The sequence below is a fragment of the Trachemys scripta genome, chromosome 1 (genome assembly GCF_013100865.1).
Source record: "Trachemys scripta elegans isolate TJP31775 chromosome 1, CAS_Tse_1.0, whole genome shotgun sequence".
Taxonomy (NCBI): Eukaryota; Metazoa; Chordata; order Testudines; family Emydidae; genus Trachemys; species Trachemys scripta.
The window spans coordinates 212,970,082-212,992,105 of NC_048298.1; the positions used below are offsets into that span (position 1 = coordinate 212,970,082).

General features: G+C 41.2%; 1 protein-coding gene across 7 annotated transcripts in view; it reads left to right on the plus strand.

The window, feature by feature from the left end:
- PIR (pirin) overlaps positions 1–22,024 on the plus strand; it is a 91,486-nt gene that overhangs the window by 46,756 nt on the left and 22,706 nt on the right. For all 7 annotated transcript variants that reach the window (XM_034756478.1, XM_034756441.1, XM_034756451.1 and 4 more), the window contains one exon: positions 17,629–17,713. In XM_034756478.1, the coding sequence (XP_034612369.1) occupies positions 17,629–17,713 (85 nt within the window). The remainder of the gene's footprint in view (positions 1–17,628; positions 17,714–22,024) is intronic.

Consider the following 22,024-nt stretch of genomic DNA (forward strand, 5'->3'; position numbering starts at 1 on the left):
GCTGGAAGGGCATAACGAGTGGGGTCCCGCAGGGATCAGTTCTGGGTCCAGTTCTGTTCAATATCTTCCTTAATTATTTAGATAATGGCATAGAGAGTGCACTTACAAAGTTTGCAGATGATACCAAACTGAGAGGGGTTGCAAGTGCTTTGGAGGATAGGATTATAATTCAAAATGATCTGGACAAACTGGAGAAATGTCTGAAGTAAATAGGATGAAATTCAATAAGAACAAATGCAAAGTACTCCACTTAGGAAGGAACAATCAGTTGCACACATACAAAATGGGAAATGACTGTCTAGGAAGGAGTACTGTGGAAAGGGATCTGGGAGTCATAGTTGATCACAAGCTAAATATGAGTCAACGATGTAAAACTGTTGCAAAAAAAGCAAACATCATTCTGGGATGTATTAGCAGGAGTATTGTAAGCAAGACACGAGAAGTAATTCTTGCACTCTACTCCACGCTGATTAGGCCTCAGCTGGAGTATTGTGTCCAGTTCTGGGCATCACATATCAGAAAAGACGTGGACAAATTGGAGAAAGTCCAGAGAAGAGCAAGAAAAATGATTAAAGGTCTAGAAAACATGACCTATGAGGGAAGACTGAAAAAATTGGATTTGTTTAGTCTGGAAAAGAGAAGACTGAGAGGAGACATGATAACAGTTTTCAAGTACATAAAAGGCTGTTACAAGGAGGAGGAAGAATTGTTCTTCTTAACCTCTGAGGATAGGACAAGAAGCAACAGCCTTGAATTGCAGCAAGGGTGATTTAGGTTGGACATTAGGAAAAACTTCCTGTCAGGGTAGGTAAACACTGGAATAAATTGCCTAGCGAGGTTGTGGAATCTTCATTTTGGAAATTTTTAAGAGGAGGTTAGACAAACACCTGTCAGGAATTAGCTAGATAATACTTAGTCCTGCCATGAGTGCAGGGGACTGGACTAGATGACCTGTCGAGGTCCCTTCCAGTCCTATGATTCTACAATCATTTATTGTTTATGCCCCATAAGATAATGGACTCTTAACTAAACTTCAACCTCGTAACAATTATATTGAAAACCTCTGCTATGCTGTGTTTTGCACAAAGTGATAGCGAGGCTTGCGTTATTCAGTATCTGATCTGATAGATTAAATACTCGTGGCAGAAGCTTCAGGTGCAAGGCAGAATCTTTTATTTATCTGTGTATGTTTAAAACTTGTTACTTATTATTATTTATTTGTATTACCATAACACCTAGGAGCCCTAGTCATGGACCAGGACCCCGGTGTGCTAGGTGCTGTACAAACAGAGAATATCTACACCTGGGAGGCGTGATTCCCAATGTGGGTTGATAGACTCTTGCTAGTTCTTCTCAAGCTAGCACATAAAAAAAGCAGTATGGATGTTGCTGCCTGGGGGCATGGCTTGGGCTAGCTGGCTGACCTCAGACCCAGGGGGTCAGGCAGGCTTGGATTTGGGCATCTAGCATGAGCTGCCGGGCTTGCAGTAATGTCCCTCTCTAGACTCTTGGCTATTGCTCTTCTGCCAGACATTTTGAAGAGTCTCACACCAGCTCTTTCCTCATCCCTGATCTCTCTGTGACTAAAGAACAATTCATGCCTTTTATTTCCTGCCTTGCTTTCACGAACAGTTGTGACCCAGAACTAAATCCTCAGAATTCCTTGCCTTAAAGGGCTAGACTGGCTGTGCCTGTGTTTACATGGCCAGCATCCTGTTGCAGAATGTCAGAGACGGAAAAAACTATTAAGTGCTCCAGAAGTTCTCCTTGCCAGTAAAAGATCGTTCTCCATATTCTGTTTTCTAATGTCTTGACCAGGCTAGTTTAAAAAGTGCTACGTACTACTTCCTGTAGACAAGCCTCTCACCTCCAGAGCACCTCCATGTGTTCAGGCACAGTATTGCAGAGGTTTTATCGGCTTAGTGTCTCCATTAGCCATTCTTGTTCCACAGCGATCTGTCATTTTCCACGGCCTAGCCCTCCAGCCAGGTCACTACTTAGTCCATTCTCCTACTGGGGTAAACAGAAAAGTCCAAAAATAGGAAACTCAAAAGCTGATGTCCTTCAAGCCCATTTTCTGACATCTATCTGGAACTTGTCATTCTTGGCCTCTCTGACTCTCACACCTATGTACCCCCTTTTTGGTCTAGGGGCACAGCAGAGGAGCCCAGGCCTGCCTTCTCCTCTGGGTTCCAGCCCAGGGACTCTATTTTGAGCAGATAAGGAGTGTTTCTTCAATCCCTCCATCACTTCTTGGAGCTGCTCCTACCTTCCTCCTGCTTGCTGACGTCTTCACCAGGGTCTCTGGACTCTATTATCCCAGCTTAGATCTATGGTTCCTCACAGCTTCTCCCCAGCCAGTTATGAAGGTCTTTTCTCAAAGTCTGCTTCTAGCCCTTCTGTGCAGCAGCTGGGCTGTATTGTGAGCAGTCCCTCTGTCTCTCGCCTTTAGAGTTGTCACTATCTCCCTCTTCCAAACAGGAATTCCCCCTCAGCCCTCTCTCTGGGCTGGGGTTTGTCTCTCAGGGCTCTTGCCTTGGAATAAACAGCAGCAAGGCTTTTGCCAGCTGAACACCCTCTCCATTCAGGGCCGGCTCCAGGGTTTTGGCCACCCCAAGCAGCCAAAACCAAAAAAAAAAAAAAAAGCCGCGGCCGCGATCGCAATTGCGATCGCGATCTGCGGCAGCAATTCGGCGGGAGGCCCTTCACTCCGAGCCGGAGTGAGGGACCGTCCGCCGAATTGTCGCCCAATACCTGGACCTGCCGCCCCTCTCCCAAGCGGCCGCCCCAAGCACCTGCTTGAGAAGCTGGTGCCTGGAGCTGGCCCTGTCTCCATTAGCCTTCCAATCTGGAGGGTTCAGCAGGGCCAGCCTGCTCCTGTCAGTGTCGGTCTGCTGGGAGGGAAGAGGCTGTCTTTATGTTGGTGGTCCCTTTCTCCCAACTCCTTCCCAGTTGATTGGGTGAGAGGGGAGCCTTGCCCTGCCCGTCTCCAAGGCTTCGGGCCCTTAAAGGGACAGTGCCAGGATCCCTTCCCCAAGCATCATTCCCAGGACCCTTAGGGTATGTCTATGCTACAATTAAAAACTTGTGGCTGGCCTGTGCCAGCTGACTTGGGCTCACAGGGCTTAGGCTGCAAGGCTGTTTAATGGCAGTGTAGATGTCTGGGCTCGGGCCATAACTTGAGCTCTGGGACCCTCCCACCCTCTGATCTCTCGCTATATCTAATGAATCCTTCCAAACCCTTAAAGGGCCATGCCAGGTGGTGGAGTGCGGAGACCACTAGGCAATATGGCCCTTAAGGGCAGGCCACCCCATCACACTTTCCTTAAAAGATTATTCAGTACACCTCACTGTTAGGAAGTATTTCCCATTATTTTGCCAACTTTTCCTATTTATAATATCATCCCACTACTCCTAGTTCATGCACCCCATTAAGACACTAAATAAAAATATTGCCAATCCTTAGATTCAGAAATCATGAGTAGGCCTTAAAAATCATGAGATTTAAATTAAATAATACATTTGGGGCTCTTTTTATTTGCCTTCTGGCTTCTGAGCCTTTAGAATGTACTTGGGTTACGTTTTCAAGCTTGTCTCCACATATGGGAGCTAGATGCTTTGGTTGGTTGATTGATTGATTTATAAGGAATGCTGAGATTCTCATAATCACATGAGTCCAGGAGCTGGGGCTTTAAGGAAAACACCAAATATCACAAAAGTTGGTAACAATGAAATAATTAATCTCCCACCATCAAATCTTTGTAGATCATCATTATCTTCCGCCCTCCCCTTAGCAATTGCTTAGCTAAGCTATACATACTTAGGTCTCTTAATCTTTCCTTCAAGCTCGGTCCCTCCTCCCCTGTTGATATTTTTTGTTCTCTGAACACCTTTATATTTGCCAATATCTGTATGATAATGTGGGATCCAGAACTGAGCATGGTATTCCAGGTGTAAATGTGGCATAAGGGGTTCAGAGAAAGACGATCACCTTCAGTAGGTGATCTCTGTACCCAGAATTGCATTGGCTGCCTTTGATGCCATATTGCATTGCTAATGTCTAATCTGTCATTCACTAGTACTCATTTGTCCCACATTTCTCCTTCTTATAGTGTGTGAGTTTTTCAGATTATTTTCCCCACAATATATTAGGGTTGTATTTATATATAGGGTTCCCCAATATATATTAGGTTGTATTTTTCCAAGATGTTGTTTTCCCAAGGATTCTTCCCATCCTTCTGATCTAAGTCCCTTTGTATGATTTTTCTGTCCTGACTGCTGTTTGCAACTCCTCACAGGTTAGTAGCATCGGAAGACTTCATAAACATGCTATTCCCTCACTTTCCTCACTTTTCCAGATCATAAATTTACACATTACATAAAACCAGATTTAACACTGATCCCTGCACCACCTATTAGCTATCTCCCCATAACTCTGTACCATTGTCATTTATCATAACCCTTTCTTTCCTGTTGACAGGTTTTCAAGCCACATGACTGTTCCTATCCTAGCCAATTCACATTAATTTTGTAAGTAAGATTTTGTAAGACACAGGGCTTGTCTACAGAGTGAGGTAATGCACTCCATGGGGATGTGATTTGTAAAATGCACTAATGTGTTGTTCATTAATTGGTACATGTAGACCCTGCTGGTGAGCACTAAAGGTACATTAAGGCACACTAGAAATCACTAGTGTGCACTGGCAAGGTCTACACAGACCAATTAATGTGCAACATGTGTGCTTTAGAAATCACTCTTCCATAGAGCACATTACCTCTCCATGTAGGCAAGTCCACAGTATGAAATGCTTTGCTGTAATCCAAGAATTATATTTATTGCATTTCCTTCAACCACTAGTCGTATATTTCTGTCAAAAAGCAATCATGAAAAAACAGTGAGCATAAGTAAATAAAGATGGAAGGTGTAGGTGTACATATGGCATATATAATCAAGACCTCACTCTAAGTAATATGACAGAAACAGTATTCACAGCTGAGGCCTCCACTTTTCACATAGGTGAGTATTTTCCTTCTGCCATTTGTGTAAATAAGTTTAATCTGTGTGAAGTACTGCAAATATGGCCAAAATAATGAGATACCCTTGGAGTTTTATGGTTTTCATTGCCAGATGAAGAATTGTCTGTTTACAAAAATGGGGGGAAGTAGTATAACTTAAGTCACTAAAGTCTGAGATGGATACTAAACTAGATGAACCACTGGTCTGATCCAATATGACAATTTGAAGCATACATGACATTATGAGAGGGCACGTTTTAGTTCCACCTTTTGCCCATTGCTCTTGTTTCTGTCCCAGAACTCTGTAAATTGGACAAGAGAGGAAGGCTCCAAATTAATAGTCCTGATCTCCTCTTCTTTCATAGGTCATTTTCTAGAAGGTGTCAAGATTTAATAATGAGCTCTTCAGTCTAGCAGAGAAAGGTATAACACGATCCAATGGCTGGAAGCTGAAGCTAGACAAATTCAGTCTGGAAATAAGACATGAATTTTTAAAGATGAGAGTAATTAACCATTGGAACAATTTACCAAGAGTTGTGGTAGATTCTCCATCACTGAGAATTTTAAAATCAAGATTGAATGGTTTTCTAAAAGATACGCTCTAGGAATTATTCTGGGGACGTTCTATGGCCTGTGTTATAGAGGAGGTCATGATCATGATTTTTAGGCCAGTCTCATGATTTTTGGGGGGTCTGACTTTTTTTTTGAATACTTGGGGTTCTGTACTAGGTAGTCAAACAAAATCTATCCATGCAACACCAAAAAGAAACAAAAACTTTCATCCTCACCCTCTGTTTAGCAAAAGGCATTAGCTTGATCTACCAGCCCCAGGATACCACAGATGGATTGGACCACACAAGCTCCCCAATATTTTAAAATACAGAATCCCTGTTAAGATTCATGTGGGGGGTTCTTAAACTGTTGTTCTTTTTTCAGTTTGGGCTACAAACATGCAATATAGATAGGCTTGGCAGAATTCTACTTTTATTCTTTTATAATTTTGATGGAAGATGTTGATGTTTATTTTTAACCATTATTTAGATTTTTATCTATTTTAATGTTCACAGTTGTGCAAAATTATGTATTTTAAGAATTTTTATTTTATTTTTATCAATTTAAATTTTCACAGTTGCAGGAAATTATGAGGGCATCAGACAATTATTTAATGACAGTAGATGTTGAGATTCAAAAGGTTAAAGCTTTATGAACCATTTAAACACAAATTGTCAACATCACATGTCAAAAGATACAAAGTAAATATCCTTAAATCAACAGCTCATAGCTGTTTTTACTGTTCATTTGGTAGTTCAGGTAACAAACCGAATTCAAAAATCTAAATAATTGGATTTTGAGTCTAAGAACTCCTCAAGCAGCATTCTTCTTACTTTGCTTATCTGTAATCTTTGATTATTTATCAATGGAAATATTTTTTTTTGTCAGTGTGTGTGCACAGCAAAATCAACGTTTACTGACATTTACTGGTAAAAATCTAATCCTTGCAAGCTTAATATGGGCTTACACCGTCCCTTCAGCATGGTCACCACCATATTTCCTATATCCTGGGATGGCATTCATCCTGTCACCTGACCCAGTTCTTACCTTCCTCCATGCACACACACACTCACAGAGGACTGACTATGGGGTATACTTGTGGCTGTTTGTCTCTCAGGAGCTGCTATGCTGGAGATCAGGGGCGGGGAGGGGGGAGGGAGGAAATAAATGAAATAAGTGGGGGTTATGCATATTAGTGAGACAACAAAGGAAATAGCAAAGCATGCTCCAGAGCTGTACATTACCACGTAGCATGCCTCTTGTTTTGCCACTATTTTTTTGTGGTATCTCCAACCAAAGCTAGACATTGTTGCTCTGTGTCAGCATTGCTGGATTCTCCTGGTCTGGAGAATGTGTCTTAGAGTGTGTAACAACTTGGCACATGCAGACAGTGATGTTGGAACTGTTTGTTTCCAAGAAAATTGAGGTAATTTTTCAGTGTGGGAGAATGTTAGTGTTTGTGGGTCGCTGTTGTTCTGACTTGGTTTATAAAGCTGTATGTGGCGCTCTCTGTTGTCCAAATTGAATTCAAGGTCAGTGAGATCATTGCAAACATGCCCCATATTTGAGAGTATGAACTGAATGGAAGCTCTGAATTCAGATTTATTAATTGATCATCAAACTGACAAGTAACTCCCTAACACGGACACTGACACATTCCACTGATTCTGATAGCCAATACATAATCTCATTGCCCCAAGCACACTTGTTAGACTGCTGAAATCAATCATGTGTGGCTCCCATAGTTTATCCCATTCTGCCTGTTTTGTAGGTCGAGTACGAGGCACCTGTGTTGTTTTATCTGTGTGTATCCAGAGCAAACTTTAGGAAGAGCCAGGGGACCCCAACAGACTTTGTGTTACGTTACTTGTTAATAATGTTATAATTAGTCCATTTCTAGTTCTATATAAAGACATCTTAGGTATCATAGTTCTACGGACTTTAAAAATATAGTAAATAGAACATAATCCTCTCTATACTGCCCTGCCAGTGTAACTTAACCCTTATCTGGAGAAACAACATAGTGTGTGGGTAAGAGAATAGTTCAGGTTTTTTTTTACCTCTTTATTGAGATGGCCAATGTGTATGCCAGCTGGGGTTGTGGATTTTTTGATGTGGATACTTTGTCCACTGAGAACAAGACTAACACCACCAAATTCATTTAACAGAAGTTACCAAAATGATCTATTTTAGGTGGCGGCAGCACATCCCTGCGGCCTGTGCCGCTTCCCGCAGCTCCCATTGGCTGGGAACGGTGAACCACAGCCTAAGGGAGCTGCGAGCAGCCATGCAAATGTAAACAAACTGTCTTGCGGCCCGCCAGCGGATTACCCTGATGGGCCGCAGGTTGCCCACCACTGCCCCAACAGCCCATTGTGCTAATCACTGTGTGCACATATATAATGAAAAGATGGTCCCTGTCCCAAAGAAATTACAATCTTTGTCTTTTATGTTTTTCGTATATTTTTAAAAAATCTAATTGCTATTAAATGCAAACAAAATTGGTTTAATTGTACTGTTTGAGGGAGTTAGTGTGGGAGAATAATTGGGCCCTATGTTAATGGCCCTTTTAGGATGGACACTATAATCCTAAATGAAGAAATTCAAAATGTAAGGCTGCAATGACAACTTTGAAATTGGTGCATTGCAAGCACTGTGTAGCTTTACTTTTATGATCTGTGTTTCACAGCAAGAGCAGGAAGATACATTTAGGCCCTGACCCTGCAGTCAGATCTTTGCGAGTGTATTCTTGAGCTTGTGTGTGGCCCTGGGTCCCTGCATGGACACAAGGATCAACCTGTGTGGGAAGGGGGACTGGGCGGGGAGGCGTTGGGGTTTTTTTTTGAGAGAAGAACAGAACACTGCATCCTCTTACATAAATATTTCAGTCCCATTTAAGCTACCATTCTCTCAGACCAGTATCACTCAAGGTGGGTAAGAGATTAAGGTCCTCAATCTCACATCAGGATTTCCAACAGCAGACCCCTGCACTAGTATGATGTCCCATGGAAGCAGGGGTCCACACTAGCAGCTCCCTGTGGGGGGAGGGATAGCTCAGTGGTTTGAGCATTGACCTGCTAAACCCAGGGTTGTGAGTTTAGTCCTTTAGGGGGGCCACTTAGGGATCTGGGGCAAAAATCAGTACTTGGTCCTGCTAGTGAAGGCAGGGGGCTGGACTCAATGACCTTTTGGGGTCCCTTCCAGTTCTATGAGATAGGTATATCCCAATGCAGGATTGGGGCCTGGCATTGCTCTATACAGGAGTTAGTGGCCTGCAGTTGAACCACCATATTCACACTGAGGTTTTTTCTATCTAGATAGGGAAAATGGACAAAAGACTTCATTTAAAAAAAAAAAGCACACAGGGTAAAGACCCACTCAGTCCTTTCAGGTCTGTGCTCAATAGAAGTCTTTGAACCAATACAAGATAAACAGCTGTTGCCCAGCCTGCAAATAAAGTGTGAAATCTGGTATGGCTTTGGACCCCTTTAACAAACGGTAATTGTAACGTGGGTACTTACATTTCACTCCTGGTAGCTTGTTTGTTCAATGTTCTCATTATAAGTATTAAGGATTTTGCACAATCAGAAATAAATGATAGGAAATACTGCTTTTGAAATTCTTCTGGGCAGGATGTGCATTTTTATTAGATTACCTCATCCTTGGAGAGAGAAGAGCAGATCTGTCCAAACTGGATTCTGATATAGAAGGCTGGCTGCCAGGCATAGTTTCAGTTTCTGAGTTTACACTCTCTAGCATGTAGCAGAGTTGAATGATTTGATTTCAGTGACTGGTGCGCCCAACACAACAATATACAGAAAAGGGGTAGCCACTGTCATCAGGGTTAATCATTTTGAATTTAAAGTTTATTTTGACTAGAAAATATACTAGACTTGTTGACATTTAATGCCCTCTGGCAAGAATTCAGCAGGTCCACATGGTGCTGTTTATTTTTTTCTCCCTTATAAAAAGAATGATCATCTCAGTCAATGTCTTTCTTTCTTTCTTTCTTTCTTTCTTTCTTTCTTTCTTTCTTTCTTTCTTTCTTTCTTTCTACATACCTCTGCTCTTGATGAGCCAGTGGTGCAACAGGTTTAAATGACATCACAAATAAGGGGGTGTCATAAGGCACACATCTGTCTGGGCCCCACCATCATCTTAAAAGCATGCCATGTCTGTGGATAGGTAGGGAGGTATCTACACATCTGCATGCAACAGCCTTATCAGTCTCACAAAGGCTGTACAGCAACCCATCTGTCTCACTGCCCCTAGCCCCACTGGTTGTAGTAAAACTGTCACTTCCACAGTATGTGAGACCAATAGGTCCTTAAAGTCCTTTGTGTGAGGGAGTCAGAGGGTACGTCGGCAAGGGAATAAAAGACCCATGGCATGGCCACATCTGGTCCAGGTCAGCTGACTCAGGTTTGGAGGGCTAAAAATTGCAGTGTAGCTGTTTGGGCTTGGACTGGAGTGTGGGCTCTGGGACCCTTCCACCCAGCGCCATCCCTGGCGGGGTGCGGGGCCTGGGACATAGGCACTGAGTTTCTATCACGCCCTACTCCACCCCTTTTCCCAAGGCCCCACCCCACCCCGCCTTTTCCCAGGCCCACCTTATCTGGTCCCCCCCCGCCTCTTCCCCACCCAGTTCTGCCCCTCCCCCGAGTACGCTGAGCCCTCGCTCCTCTCTCCCCCCAAGCACCTCCAGACACAGCAAAACAGCTGATCGGTGGTAGGCACTGGGAGGGAGGAGGAGGCGCTGATCGGTGGGCCTGCTGGCAGTCAGGAGGAGCTGGAGGGCAGGGAGAGGTTGGTAGGGGGGGTTCTCAGCCCTGCCCACTCATGCCTCACCTCCCTGCCCACCTCCTCACGAAGTGCAGGGCCCCCAAAGTGCAGGACCCAGGGCGGTCGCCCCAATTTGCCATACCCTAGGGACGGCTCTGCTCCCACCTCGCAGGGTCCCAGAGCTCGAGCTCCAGCACATTCAAGCCTGAACATCTACACAGCAATGATACGGCCCTGCAGCCCAAGCCCCGCAAGCCCTAAGCAGCTAACCTGGTCCAGCTGCGGGTATTTAATTGCTGTGTAGACATATCCATAAAGGCTAGCAGTAAGAACACTGTTTTGCTGGAGGCTTCCAAATGCTCTCCTGTGACATGAAGAAGAAATTTGAACAGTTAGCATTTTAAGCTTTATTCTTGATGCAAGGTCATTTGTTGCCATTTTTATAATTATGCAATTTTTAAGTTGCATATGTTGCCCTGTATATGTAAATAATGGTAACATTTGTGATGGAGTGCAGCCTGGGACTGGGGAAAAAGGTGATTTCCAAAGTAGGTAAGTCCTAGGTCAGTGTCAACCCCTTAAACTTCAACAGACAGCCAATGCAGGTCATGAAAGACCAGTATCCTATGCACAGAGCAAGATACTCCACTTAGCAGCAGGCAAAGTGTAGCATTCTGCAGTAGCTTCAGCTTTCAGAAACTTGGGTTTAAGGTTTTCCCCCTGCAGAACATGTTGCAGAAGTCCCAATCTAATGGTGACCAACGCGTGGGATTATGGTGCTGAGAAGTTCCTTCCTAGCCCTGTTAGTGGATGGGTTGGTTTATGCCCAGAATCAGGAGAGTTATATCCCTTATTTTAAAAATTCAGTCTAGAAACTCTGGATGTGCTCACTATTCATATTAATTTCTAGGTCTCTCCCTCCCCTTTTTTTTAATTGGTTGTCCTTTGGCCTCAGTGATATCTTGTAACTGTAGATTCAATAGGCTAATTGTCATTTTCTTAAATTGTTTTCTCTTATCAGTTTTAAACCTTCACCTTTCACTTTAATTGAATATCCCTTTGTTCGTATACTTTGAAACGATAAAGGATAAGTATGATAATGGATTTGAACGATCTAACCTGCAACTCCCGAGGGTCTCTGATAACTTGGACTCTCATTATTCATGAAATAGTTATTTAGTCTTTATTAACAACATTTGATTACAAAGCAAACAGTTGAAATAAAAGCTTTTGTTTATGTCTTTGATTTCTGTCTTGGTACTATTAACATTTCATACAGAAATATTACATAGGTGTTCAACCTGAATCTGTGCTTCAGGTATTCAGATATATTCATTCATTATTGCTTGGAGATGAAAAAAAAATAGCCTCTAAATGAGTTTTTTAACAAGCCACGGAGAACGAAAACTAAACTGTTGTGCTTTGATGTCTTGGAACTTAGTCTTAGTCCTTTTAATATCGGTCAGGTAACCTAATCACAACAATCACATTCTTTGCTAGCAGTCTCAGCAGGGAAGGCAGGAATTGATTTGACATGGAGACTAACCTCTCACCCCTTCAGATGATCCCCTCAGGAGAGTGTGGAGGCACATAAGTGGATTAGTGTGGGGAACCTTACGTTGCTGGCTGTCAGTTCAACACTTTCCATGAGCATTACATTCATCTGGTTGTGACAGTAGTACAGCTCTGTGCAACAAGTGAAACACAGATCTATTTCCATACCATTCATGTTTTCACATTTGTTTTTTGTATTCCCTTTTCAGACAAAGCTTTTCCATTGCATTTGTACCCTTAGTTCATAGTAATATGATGTGAATATGAGAAATGCAGATCAGTATCCTAATTGTTTTAAGCAATAATGACTGATGGGTGGGGTATTTCCTGTCAGCTAGTGACCATCTGGAGGAGGCCTTTAACCCATCTGGTAATTAACTGCCAGGAAATGATTGACTCTGAGGTTGTTATTGCTGTTATAAACCAAATAGATTTTTTTTCTTCCCTCACTGTGTCTATTGCATTACATACCTAATGTGCTCTCCCTGATGAATATTTTTTCTTTACTGAATAATTTATTATGTGTATATATAGTTGTCCAAGATGCAGTAGGAGCTTTACAGACATAAAAAATGTGGTTGCTACCCAAAAGAGTTTACAGCCTGGGGCCTCAATCCTGCATTTGGATCTGTTCTGTGGACTCTCATCGAATTAAAAGGGGCTCTACAACAGATGCAAAGGTCTGCCCACTCAGATTCAGTTGCCGTATCAAGGCCTACGTTTATGTATAAAGTTACAAGGATTGACAACAGACAACAGGGGGTTATGGGTATGGAAAATTATGGTTACAATAATGTGCAGTATCCCTAAAAGATAAATGTAGATGAATGTTAGCATGTAGGTTAGTTATATAACAGCAACCCCCCTAGAAGCAGCAGTGACTGGCTCTGGATGAGATCTGTGTATCTGTCACTGGTCAGAAGGACACGTCAATCCAATGCAGAGCCTTTAAGAGGAGGAAAAATTGTGGGAATCTGGGCAGAGCCCCCCCAAAAGTCACTATTTGCTGATACAATTCATAATGTTCCATGAATTGTGAGTAGCTCCAATTCTAATACAATATCCTGATGGCACGTCATCAGTGTGCACCTAATCACAAATGCGAACAGAATCTGTGTGATTTCTCCATTCATCTGACAGGAAACCACTATTCTAGGAGAAAAGTGGACATACAACCACTAATTATGAGATCTGAAGATTTGGGATTTTCATACCTCAGTTACAAATTGTAATCTGATCAGGAATTGAATCACAATTGGAAATGCGCCTTAGTGAATTAAAAAAGTGTGTCCCCTGAAAAACATTACATCAAAAATGTCTTTTAAAATGATACTATAAAATACATATGGAAGCATTTGAAGCGACATGTTGATAGAATTTATAACTTTGTTGGTATGCAAACTCCACTGCACTTCGTATTTTATTTGTTTTGTTTGAGTATGGCAATAAAGTGCCAGCATTAAAAAGGTTCAGTAAATCAGCTCTGATATGTAGCAAGTGAATTGATGGAGGACTTAGTGTACTTTTTTCTGTCACACTTGTATTAGAAAATACAGTGTCGCCTCATTGGTGCAACCATGATTTCATTAGGCTACGCAACTTACATGTGGCAATGATTTCTTCTCATAATTAAGAAAACGTTTACAAATACAACCTGAGGAAGGAAGGAAAGAATGTTCAGGGTGATAAAAATTACAGACTTGTGATTAGGAAGTCTTTGAAGACTATGCAGTGTGGGTAATCCTTGGTTTTAAAGGGAAATTTGTAAGTATTGATTAATTATATAGTGTTTTTTGGTTTTTGGATTTAATATGGAGAATCTGCATATGATTAGAATGGATCACTGCTAACTAAAGGCCAAATTCTGAACCTCTTACTCACTGCTTGGTCCGGGAATTTTCCATTAAAGCCAGAAGGATTACAAGAAAATGAGCAAAGACTTCAGGATTTGACTTTATGATTATATATCGTAGGCACTTAGGAAGTGGTGGAGATATTTTTACATGTCTGGTAGCACTGCATAGTTAAGGGTCCTTTATAAATCATCTTCAGGATGTGCATAACTTACAGCTAGACTGTTCCCTTGGATATATGGAAGGGGGAAGTGTCAACTCCAAGGCAACATATTCTGTCCCGAAGCTCTGCGAAGAGTTCTCTATGGGGTTAGCGTTCGTGAGCAGGGAGAGACTGGAAGGGGAGGGTGGAAATGGGTTCACTATTTGCATCACCTCTCCCTATTTCCCATGGGAACCACTAGGAAATCCACAGTCAAACGAATTCTGAGGCTGAATTAGCTTTTTGTATGGAGCCCTTCCACTCGGTGGAACCTTCCTTTAGGGGAGGGCTCCCAAGGCAGCTGCAAACAGGGGAAGCCCTGTCAGCACAGTTCCACCATGGTGACTGACTTCAGAAGCACAAGGTCCCTGCATGGATAGGCAGATCCCCTGAGATCCAGACGCTCTCTAGGCCAACCCTCCTGCCTTTTGTTTAGGGGTGAGAGCTCCACATCTTTTCCCCATCCCTGAGGAAATGATCCAGAGGCATCTTCAGGAGTCTACCTGTTAGTGGGCTTTTCCACAGTGGGAAATGATCTGGCCCGTGTCTACGGAAACTCGCTCTTGTACGAAGTTGGCCTGTAAGGTTAAAGCCTACCTGCAGTTTGAAGACACAGAAAAGTAATGTAACATGGCCAATAATATTTGTCCTTTACAGAAGAACAAAAGGAGGCAAATTTACTAATTCTATGGCCTTTTTTGTGCTGTAACTTTAGAAGCAGATTTTATTTTTTAAAGGATGGTTTTGCAGTTCACTAATCCATACCTAAAACAAAGCCCTTAAGATGAGTTAACCCACAAAGATGCACATAGTTTAAACCCGTCTAGTGTACATGTGCAGGAAATAATATCCGCAAGCATGTCTGTTATATTTTGGAGAGGATGGATAAGGCTGTACTACTTTAACGGTTGTCAGCGATCTCCCCCACAAAACAGTAAATGATTTTGTCGTGAACAATATAAAATCTCTGTAAAATTCCAACTTCCTCTTTTAATTCTTCCCCACCTCCGATTTTTCTAATAGTTCCTAACCCCTTCCTCTATTGTTGACTTATTTAAGTGTTAAGCACTGAGTGTATGTATTCATGTACAGCTTTGATCTCCTTCACTGTGCTTTACACCTGCAATGAGACATCTTATTTATTATCCATTTATGTAGGACTGTAAAGTGTGCACAGTACTTTACAATCGGTCAGTGTGCCGCCATACAAGGAACATCATCACTGCTCTAAGGTGCTCACGGAACGGCACAAATGGGAATATTTCTTTAAAGGGTTCTCAGAAGCTGCTTAAATTAAAAGATGGAAGAGGCTGCACTGAGATCTCCTGATGCAGTTTCAAAGCCAAAAGACTGGGCCCATTCTGTTCATTACAATGAAAGTGAAAGTGGCAGGCTCTGCTTGGTCTAGCTTTAAGTAAACAAAAGAAAAAGCCTCCTGTTTACAAATCCTCCCCTATCCCCTTAGGATGGATTAAAGGAAGAGAGAATGCTTAATGTCAACATCCTCCATGTTCCAACATAACAATAAAACTACCCTTTTCAAACTAGAGCTCAAAGGGCACTGAAATCATCTTGAAAATGTTACTTGTGTGTGTGTAAACAATGAGACAAAACTCACCCACTACTTTGGAACCGTTTGTGACATGCTGATGGTACTAAATCTGGTATCAATAACTTTAGAGGCCATTGTTGTTCATTACAAACTCCAATTGTTTTGTTCTAATCTGAGTCCTTGTTAATGTGCATAAAAGGCAAGCTCTACAAAAAGTCACGTCATAAAATGCAGAATTTTTAGTATTCTGCATTCTGAGTCAAATGAACACTGCTGTAGCTTGAAAAAATATTTTGTGAAAATGGCTATATTGTTGTTACTCAGCAACCTAGATGGGTTGTGGCAGGGCTGTGTAAAAACTGTCTATTGCACCTGTCTTCAGATTTCGCTATCATTGCTCATTCACAGATTCCTTAGAGTGTGCTCTGCCCTGTGAAAATAGAAGAAGATATAGTCCCTGTTCCAGGGATAATCTCCTGCAAACATTTACTGTCAAGTGTAGTGCTCATTGCCACAGTAGTCCCATATGATATGTCTACATTTCAAAAAATTTTGTGGTCAAAATATTAAGTCTTAAATTGACTGTTGCAATACTGTCTGTCAGTGTAGATGAGGGAAAATTGTGTTCAAACTTGTGTCAACTTGTAGTTAATCTGTTAGCTGACATGATGCTGAACACAATTTGCTCTAGTTTATATTGCCCAGTCAGATGTGGTCAGCATTGTGTCCGCAAACTCAACTCTTCACACTTCATGGTAAAATTTTATAATGCCCATCAACATATGTAGGGCTAATGACACTGAGCATCCTTCTGAATTTTGAAGCGATGAAACCAGTGTATTTACTCACACCTTCTTGTCAACTGTTTGAAATGGGCCACTCTCATTACAACTACAAAAGTGATTTTTCCTCCCTTGGTATCCTACTGTTAATTGAATTGTCTTGTTAGACTGACCTCATATTTGGTAAGGCAACTCCTATCTTTTCATGTGCTGTGTATTTATACCTGCTCCTGTATTTACCACTCCATGCATCTGATGAAGTGGGTTCTAGCCCACGAAAGCTTATGCCCAAATAAATTTGTTAGTCTCTAAGGTTCCACAAGGACTCCTCATTGTTTCTACTCCTCACAAAATTTCTTTTATTGGATGGGCTGGATACTTCCCATGAGTGTACAGTGTATATGCCCAAAGGAATAATGGCTTCCTTGAAACAAGCAGATGTAGGGAACATTTTAAATATTAATCAAAAACTGCTCCTCCTCAACTCTGACCTCTCAGTTGGTAACTTTGTAACCTTGGCATAATTGTTTACTCTGAACTTTTCTCCTTGATCTTGTATTTTTGTGAAGCTGCCACTCTGACAGTGGAAACCCCTACTTTGACTCCATTGCTATAGAAATCTTCATCTACCACTTCATCTCCTCTTGAGTGTTGCAAAAACCTTCAGTATTGAATAACTAGAACTTGGGAAGCAGACTTCATATATACAGTGCTGTTGCTTGCCTTCTTGCACGTACAAAGAATATCTTATCCTCAAACGCCTTTAGCACTATTCATCTCTGGACCCAGTTCAAAACTATATAAGCCTTTCCATGAGAGTTTGACTTTATGCTACTTCTCACTCCCCAGTTCTGTTAGCACCCAGTCTCATTCTCTCCATGCAGTCTCACCAATTTTGGGCGTAAGAGCCACTTTTCTGCAGGTCTTGCTATATGGAAGAGCCTATCTGTAACTCACCACCTCATTCACACATTCAAACATTTCATATCTCAGCTGGAAATACAGCTTTTCCCCTTTGTCTGTACCTCTTGATCTCTCTCATTTTTCTGTAATGTATTTATTTTGTAACTTTGTCATAGAACTATTTAACTGTGAAAAGTATTTTGGAACATGCTTCATATGAAAGATGCTACAAAATACAGTTAAATAATTGTAGTGCTGAAATAATCTTCAAATACTTTATAGCATGTGTAATGCAATTTTTTGTTTTGTTAAATAACAACAAACTCAGTTATTCATTTGATTACATGATATTTATTATGTGAAAATCATTATATGATATAAAAGTATATTCAATTTATAGAAATGACCTTTTTCTCCCTACTTCTTCCCTAGTCAAAGATATATACTCGCACACCAACCTTATTTCTGGACTTCAAGCTGGAGAAAGGAGCCAAGCACATTCAGCCAGTTCCCAAAGGTAGGAAAGATTTCATTGACCAGTTTAACAAAGAAATTGAAGCCACTTTTCCTGTAATGAGTTGAGTATGAATCTCTGTATCTTTGAATTATTATGGGTAAAATATTCTCCTTATGGAGTGTTCTGTATCCTCAGAGTTTAAAAGTTTCAATATGGCAGTTAGTTACCCTTGGCCAAATGCTGCCCTTGAATACAGGGGCATAATTCTCATTGATGTGAGTATCGTCCATGTATCCAAGGGCTGAAGATCCTCCCCTGTATCTGAAGTATAATACTAGGTTATTAGGCCAAATTCTAGTGTCTGAAAACCATTAATAATTGGGAGATGTAAAACTAGTCCAATTAATGTGATTTTGGAGACTGGTTTGGGGAAAGGGATGCACCTGGTTTGGATCCACAAGTTGGCAGTGACTAAAAATTATTACCATCCTCACCTCTTTAGTGAGTTTGAGTAAAAGGATTGGTGCTCCTGGTTTGGGGAAAGGGGTTCACATCACAGGTGGCACTGTAGTATCTTTATTGCTGTTCTCAATAGGGAGATTTCAAAGTACAGCAGCAAGAGGACTGAGCTACTCTCTTACCCTTGACAGTGGTTTCACTGCATTAAGGTTGAAGGTATTGGTGAGAGAATTTGCACACAGTTGCCTGTACTATGCCTTGTCTGTGGATAAATAGGCCCTCCACTCTCTGGGATTGTAAATCCCAATTTATACCTGGGTTCAGTGGCCCTTCCCTCACTGTGGGGGTGGGCCTACCATTACTTTGGTGGACTGTGCTCACCAGTCCCAGTCATTGGATAGGCTCATCACTAAATTCACTTCAGTTGGGAAACATTAAGAAGATTAAAACCAAACTAAACTAATAAACAACCTAAAGTTAATTTGTTAACTTTCTGTATTGGCCCATGAGCAGTCACTTCAAATATCTTCAAGAATCAGCCATTTTACTAATTTGATAGCGGAGAACCAGTTTGACAAATGGTGGAATATTATTAAAGCACAGACAACTTGAGCCCCACAGTTTAGCTGTGGTATTTCAAACATTGTTCTCTCACTATTTCCAGTTTTAATATAGCCTTTGTAGATTTGTTAATTAATATATTACACTCTGTTGTATAGCAGATACCAATACAATTTGGAGGCTTTCCCACCAAATCTACTGTAAAGAACATGGAAACAGTGTAACAATATGGGATTTTCATGTACATCTACTTCATTCTATAGTGGCTATTAATGCACCCTATTTTCAATATATTTTTGGTCATTTTAGTAATCCCTTCAGACTAGACACATGTAAGAGTTAAGGAGCAGGTCAGTTAATTTGCTTTCTCAGAAAACAGATGTTTATGCACAGTATTTTTACAATAGCAGCCGAATCAAGTCAGTAAAAATTTGACCATTACATTCTATGTCACTTGCAAAGAATCTAGGGCCCAATCCTGCAACCCTCCTTCATGTGGTAACCCTTACTCTCATGAACAGTCCCAGCGACTTCAGTAGGGCTACGCATATGTGTAAAGGTTGGCAGGACTGGGCTCATAATTAGCAAAATCTCCATCATTACCAAATTCCTTCACATTTGCAACACATTTTTGCTTGTTAGCTCGAGAAAAAAGAATTCAATGTTGTTCATCACTGTAACAGTTGTCAAGTATTTGCATAACAAATTGATTTTACTTTTAGTAAAACAATGTAGAGTTGTTCGCTGGCTTACATTTACGGGAGTGGGGGGGAGGAGATGATCTCAGGATTTCGGAACATGCTACCCATACAGAAAAACAAATTACCTGTATATGCATTTGTCACAGATTTCATCAGATACATTACTCATGTACCATACAAATAGTAAATGTGACAAGTTTGGCCTGACATCTTATTTCAAAATATATATATAGCATGCAGTCATTCTGTTTGTGTGTGAGTATATATCAAACTGTGTCAATCATTAAGGGCAGTATTCACTCCATTGCACATAATCGCCCAGAACTTGACCTCCAATGCTTCTTTGTGTTGCTAAGAGGACAGCTGGGGCTTCTCTCAGTGTTGGGGATTCCTAGGTGCATAAAGCTGATACCCATCCCCTTCTTGGAGGCATATCAGGTGTGGGAGGAGGCGTGGCAGTCCCTGACTGTGGAATGGCCCCTATAATTAGGAGACTCTGGGTCCAATTTAGTAACGTATTTAAATACCTGCTTATGTCTCTGTGTGCGTGAAGGTGTGGTGCGTAATTAAGCAGTATTCTGTTTGCTATAAAACCAGTTATTTTCAACCCCTTTATAAACTGAGTTACATGCCTGCTACAACATGGATGTTTCAGAGCACATCTGTAGATAAGCATAATCAAATTGAGCATTGCCTTCTCATCAAGCTTTTCACTCTCTCTTGTATGTTACCAAATTTCCAGTATAAAATGTCAAATCTAATACTGTGCACTGGACAGGGAGCAAATCAGTTTATGGCAGCATACCATGGCTCACCCCAAAAAAGACAACCTACCAATAAAGCAACTTGCAAGTCTTGGCTGGTTCATTTCTTTTCTTTGATATTTCTTCAAAAAGAATTTTCATTGTAATTGTTTTATATATTGCAACTTCACAGTACCTTTTTTCTTATTGTCTGAGGGTTGCTCATCTTGCATTGTAACCGTTGAAACACTTGTCATATGTGTGTCGCTTTTATGATGATGATGTACCTCTGTAGGTGGTGTGGACTGAGAGAGAGAGAAGCACTTCAGTAAATGTTTTTGCTATACACTTGTGCAGGAGCATGGTTTCCCTTGTGTGCAGAGCTGTGCATCAGTTGTGTGGGAGAACGGCATAGCAGGTGCAGCTTGGCATTTTATGAAATACTGAGGCCAGTTCTTGCCACAGAAAGGCAGCACAAATACCACAAATCTTGCTGAGGATGGTGGCAGGAGCCAATATGACCTCACCTGCTCTCTGTCCTCTTGTGGTTCCTTCCCAGTCCGTCCCCCGTTGAGATAGGTTCTTCTTTCTCCTGCAAGGTGCTTAGGCGGGATCCAGGCCTCCCAGCTTATTCTTAGCTGTCCTTGGGAAATTACGGTCCTTCCCTCCCATTGGGTCCTTGTGGTGGGGGCAGGAGCCCCATGGCATCACTTGCTGGGGATCCATGGGACTGTCTTCCTATGGAGGGTTTGCTCTTCCACTTCACTGGGGCAGATGCAGCCCACACATTGGGGTGAATGGGCCTGATCTGTCTCCTGTTGAGCAGAGCTCATGGAGTATATTCTGACAAAATGTTTTTTTGGTGGGAAATGCTCCTTCATCAAAACTGAAACTGTTCATTGATGAATCTCCCTCTGTGGAAAAAAAATGGAAAAAAATATTTTCCTATTTTGGAACTTTTCATTTTGAAATTTTCACTTATTTATATTTCAAAAAGGTTTAAAAATGTAAAGAGTAAAATCAGAAATGTTTTGAAATTATTGAAACACAGTGTTTCGATTGACCCAATCAAAGTTTTTTCATATTATCAGTTCACAAACATTTTTGAGATTTCGACTTCTCGTCCTGGTCTGGGATGGGAAGAAATTTCAAAATCTCAAACTTTACAAGATGAAGAAACCATTTCCCACCCAGCCATTCCATTGACTTCAGGGAGTGCTGGATCAGAGCCAGTATTATTCACTCACCTCACAAGGATGATGTGAACACTTGTCAGGGTTTGCACAGTGCTTTGAAGATATGGTAGGCTATGTACGTGCTAAGTATTATTAAATGGAGAGTGCCAGGTCAAATTTTTATCCCGAATTTAAGGTTTTGTAAAAACTATTATTTACAAAATCTAAAACCCATGGAAATGTTATCATGGCTATTTTTAATTCCAGTGAGAAGAGTTTTCTGAACCATACATTCCTCTTTTCTGTCTGTAACCCAGACATAACAACATGAAATGAAGTCATGAAAACTTGGAAGTGAAAATGACAAAAATTGCATGCAAGTGAAAGTGACTAGTTTATTTTCAGTGTCCAGTGTGAGAAAAATGCAAAATTACCAAGCAGTAGCAGGTAAAATAGTTACGTCAAGTTCTTCCACTTTTCATAATCGAAAGTGTTTGTCACATAAGTAGGAAAATTAGAAAATGATTTTTTTAACTTGACAGTGCCTCTCTAAGAGTAAAACTTTTGAGAGGAAGCAGTGCAATTTAGTGGTGTAATACCATACACAGAGTACTAAACTGATCTAGAGCTCTTAATACAGACGGGGGAACCTCTTCAATAGGAATTGCTGATAGGCCAAAAACAACAGGGGAACAGATAGTATAGGAGCCAAAACTGATTAGCAAGGTAAGC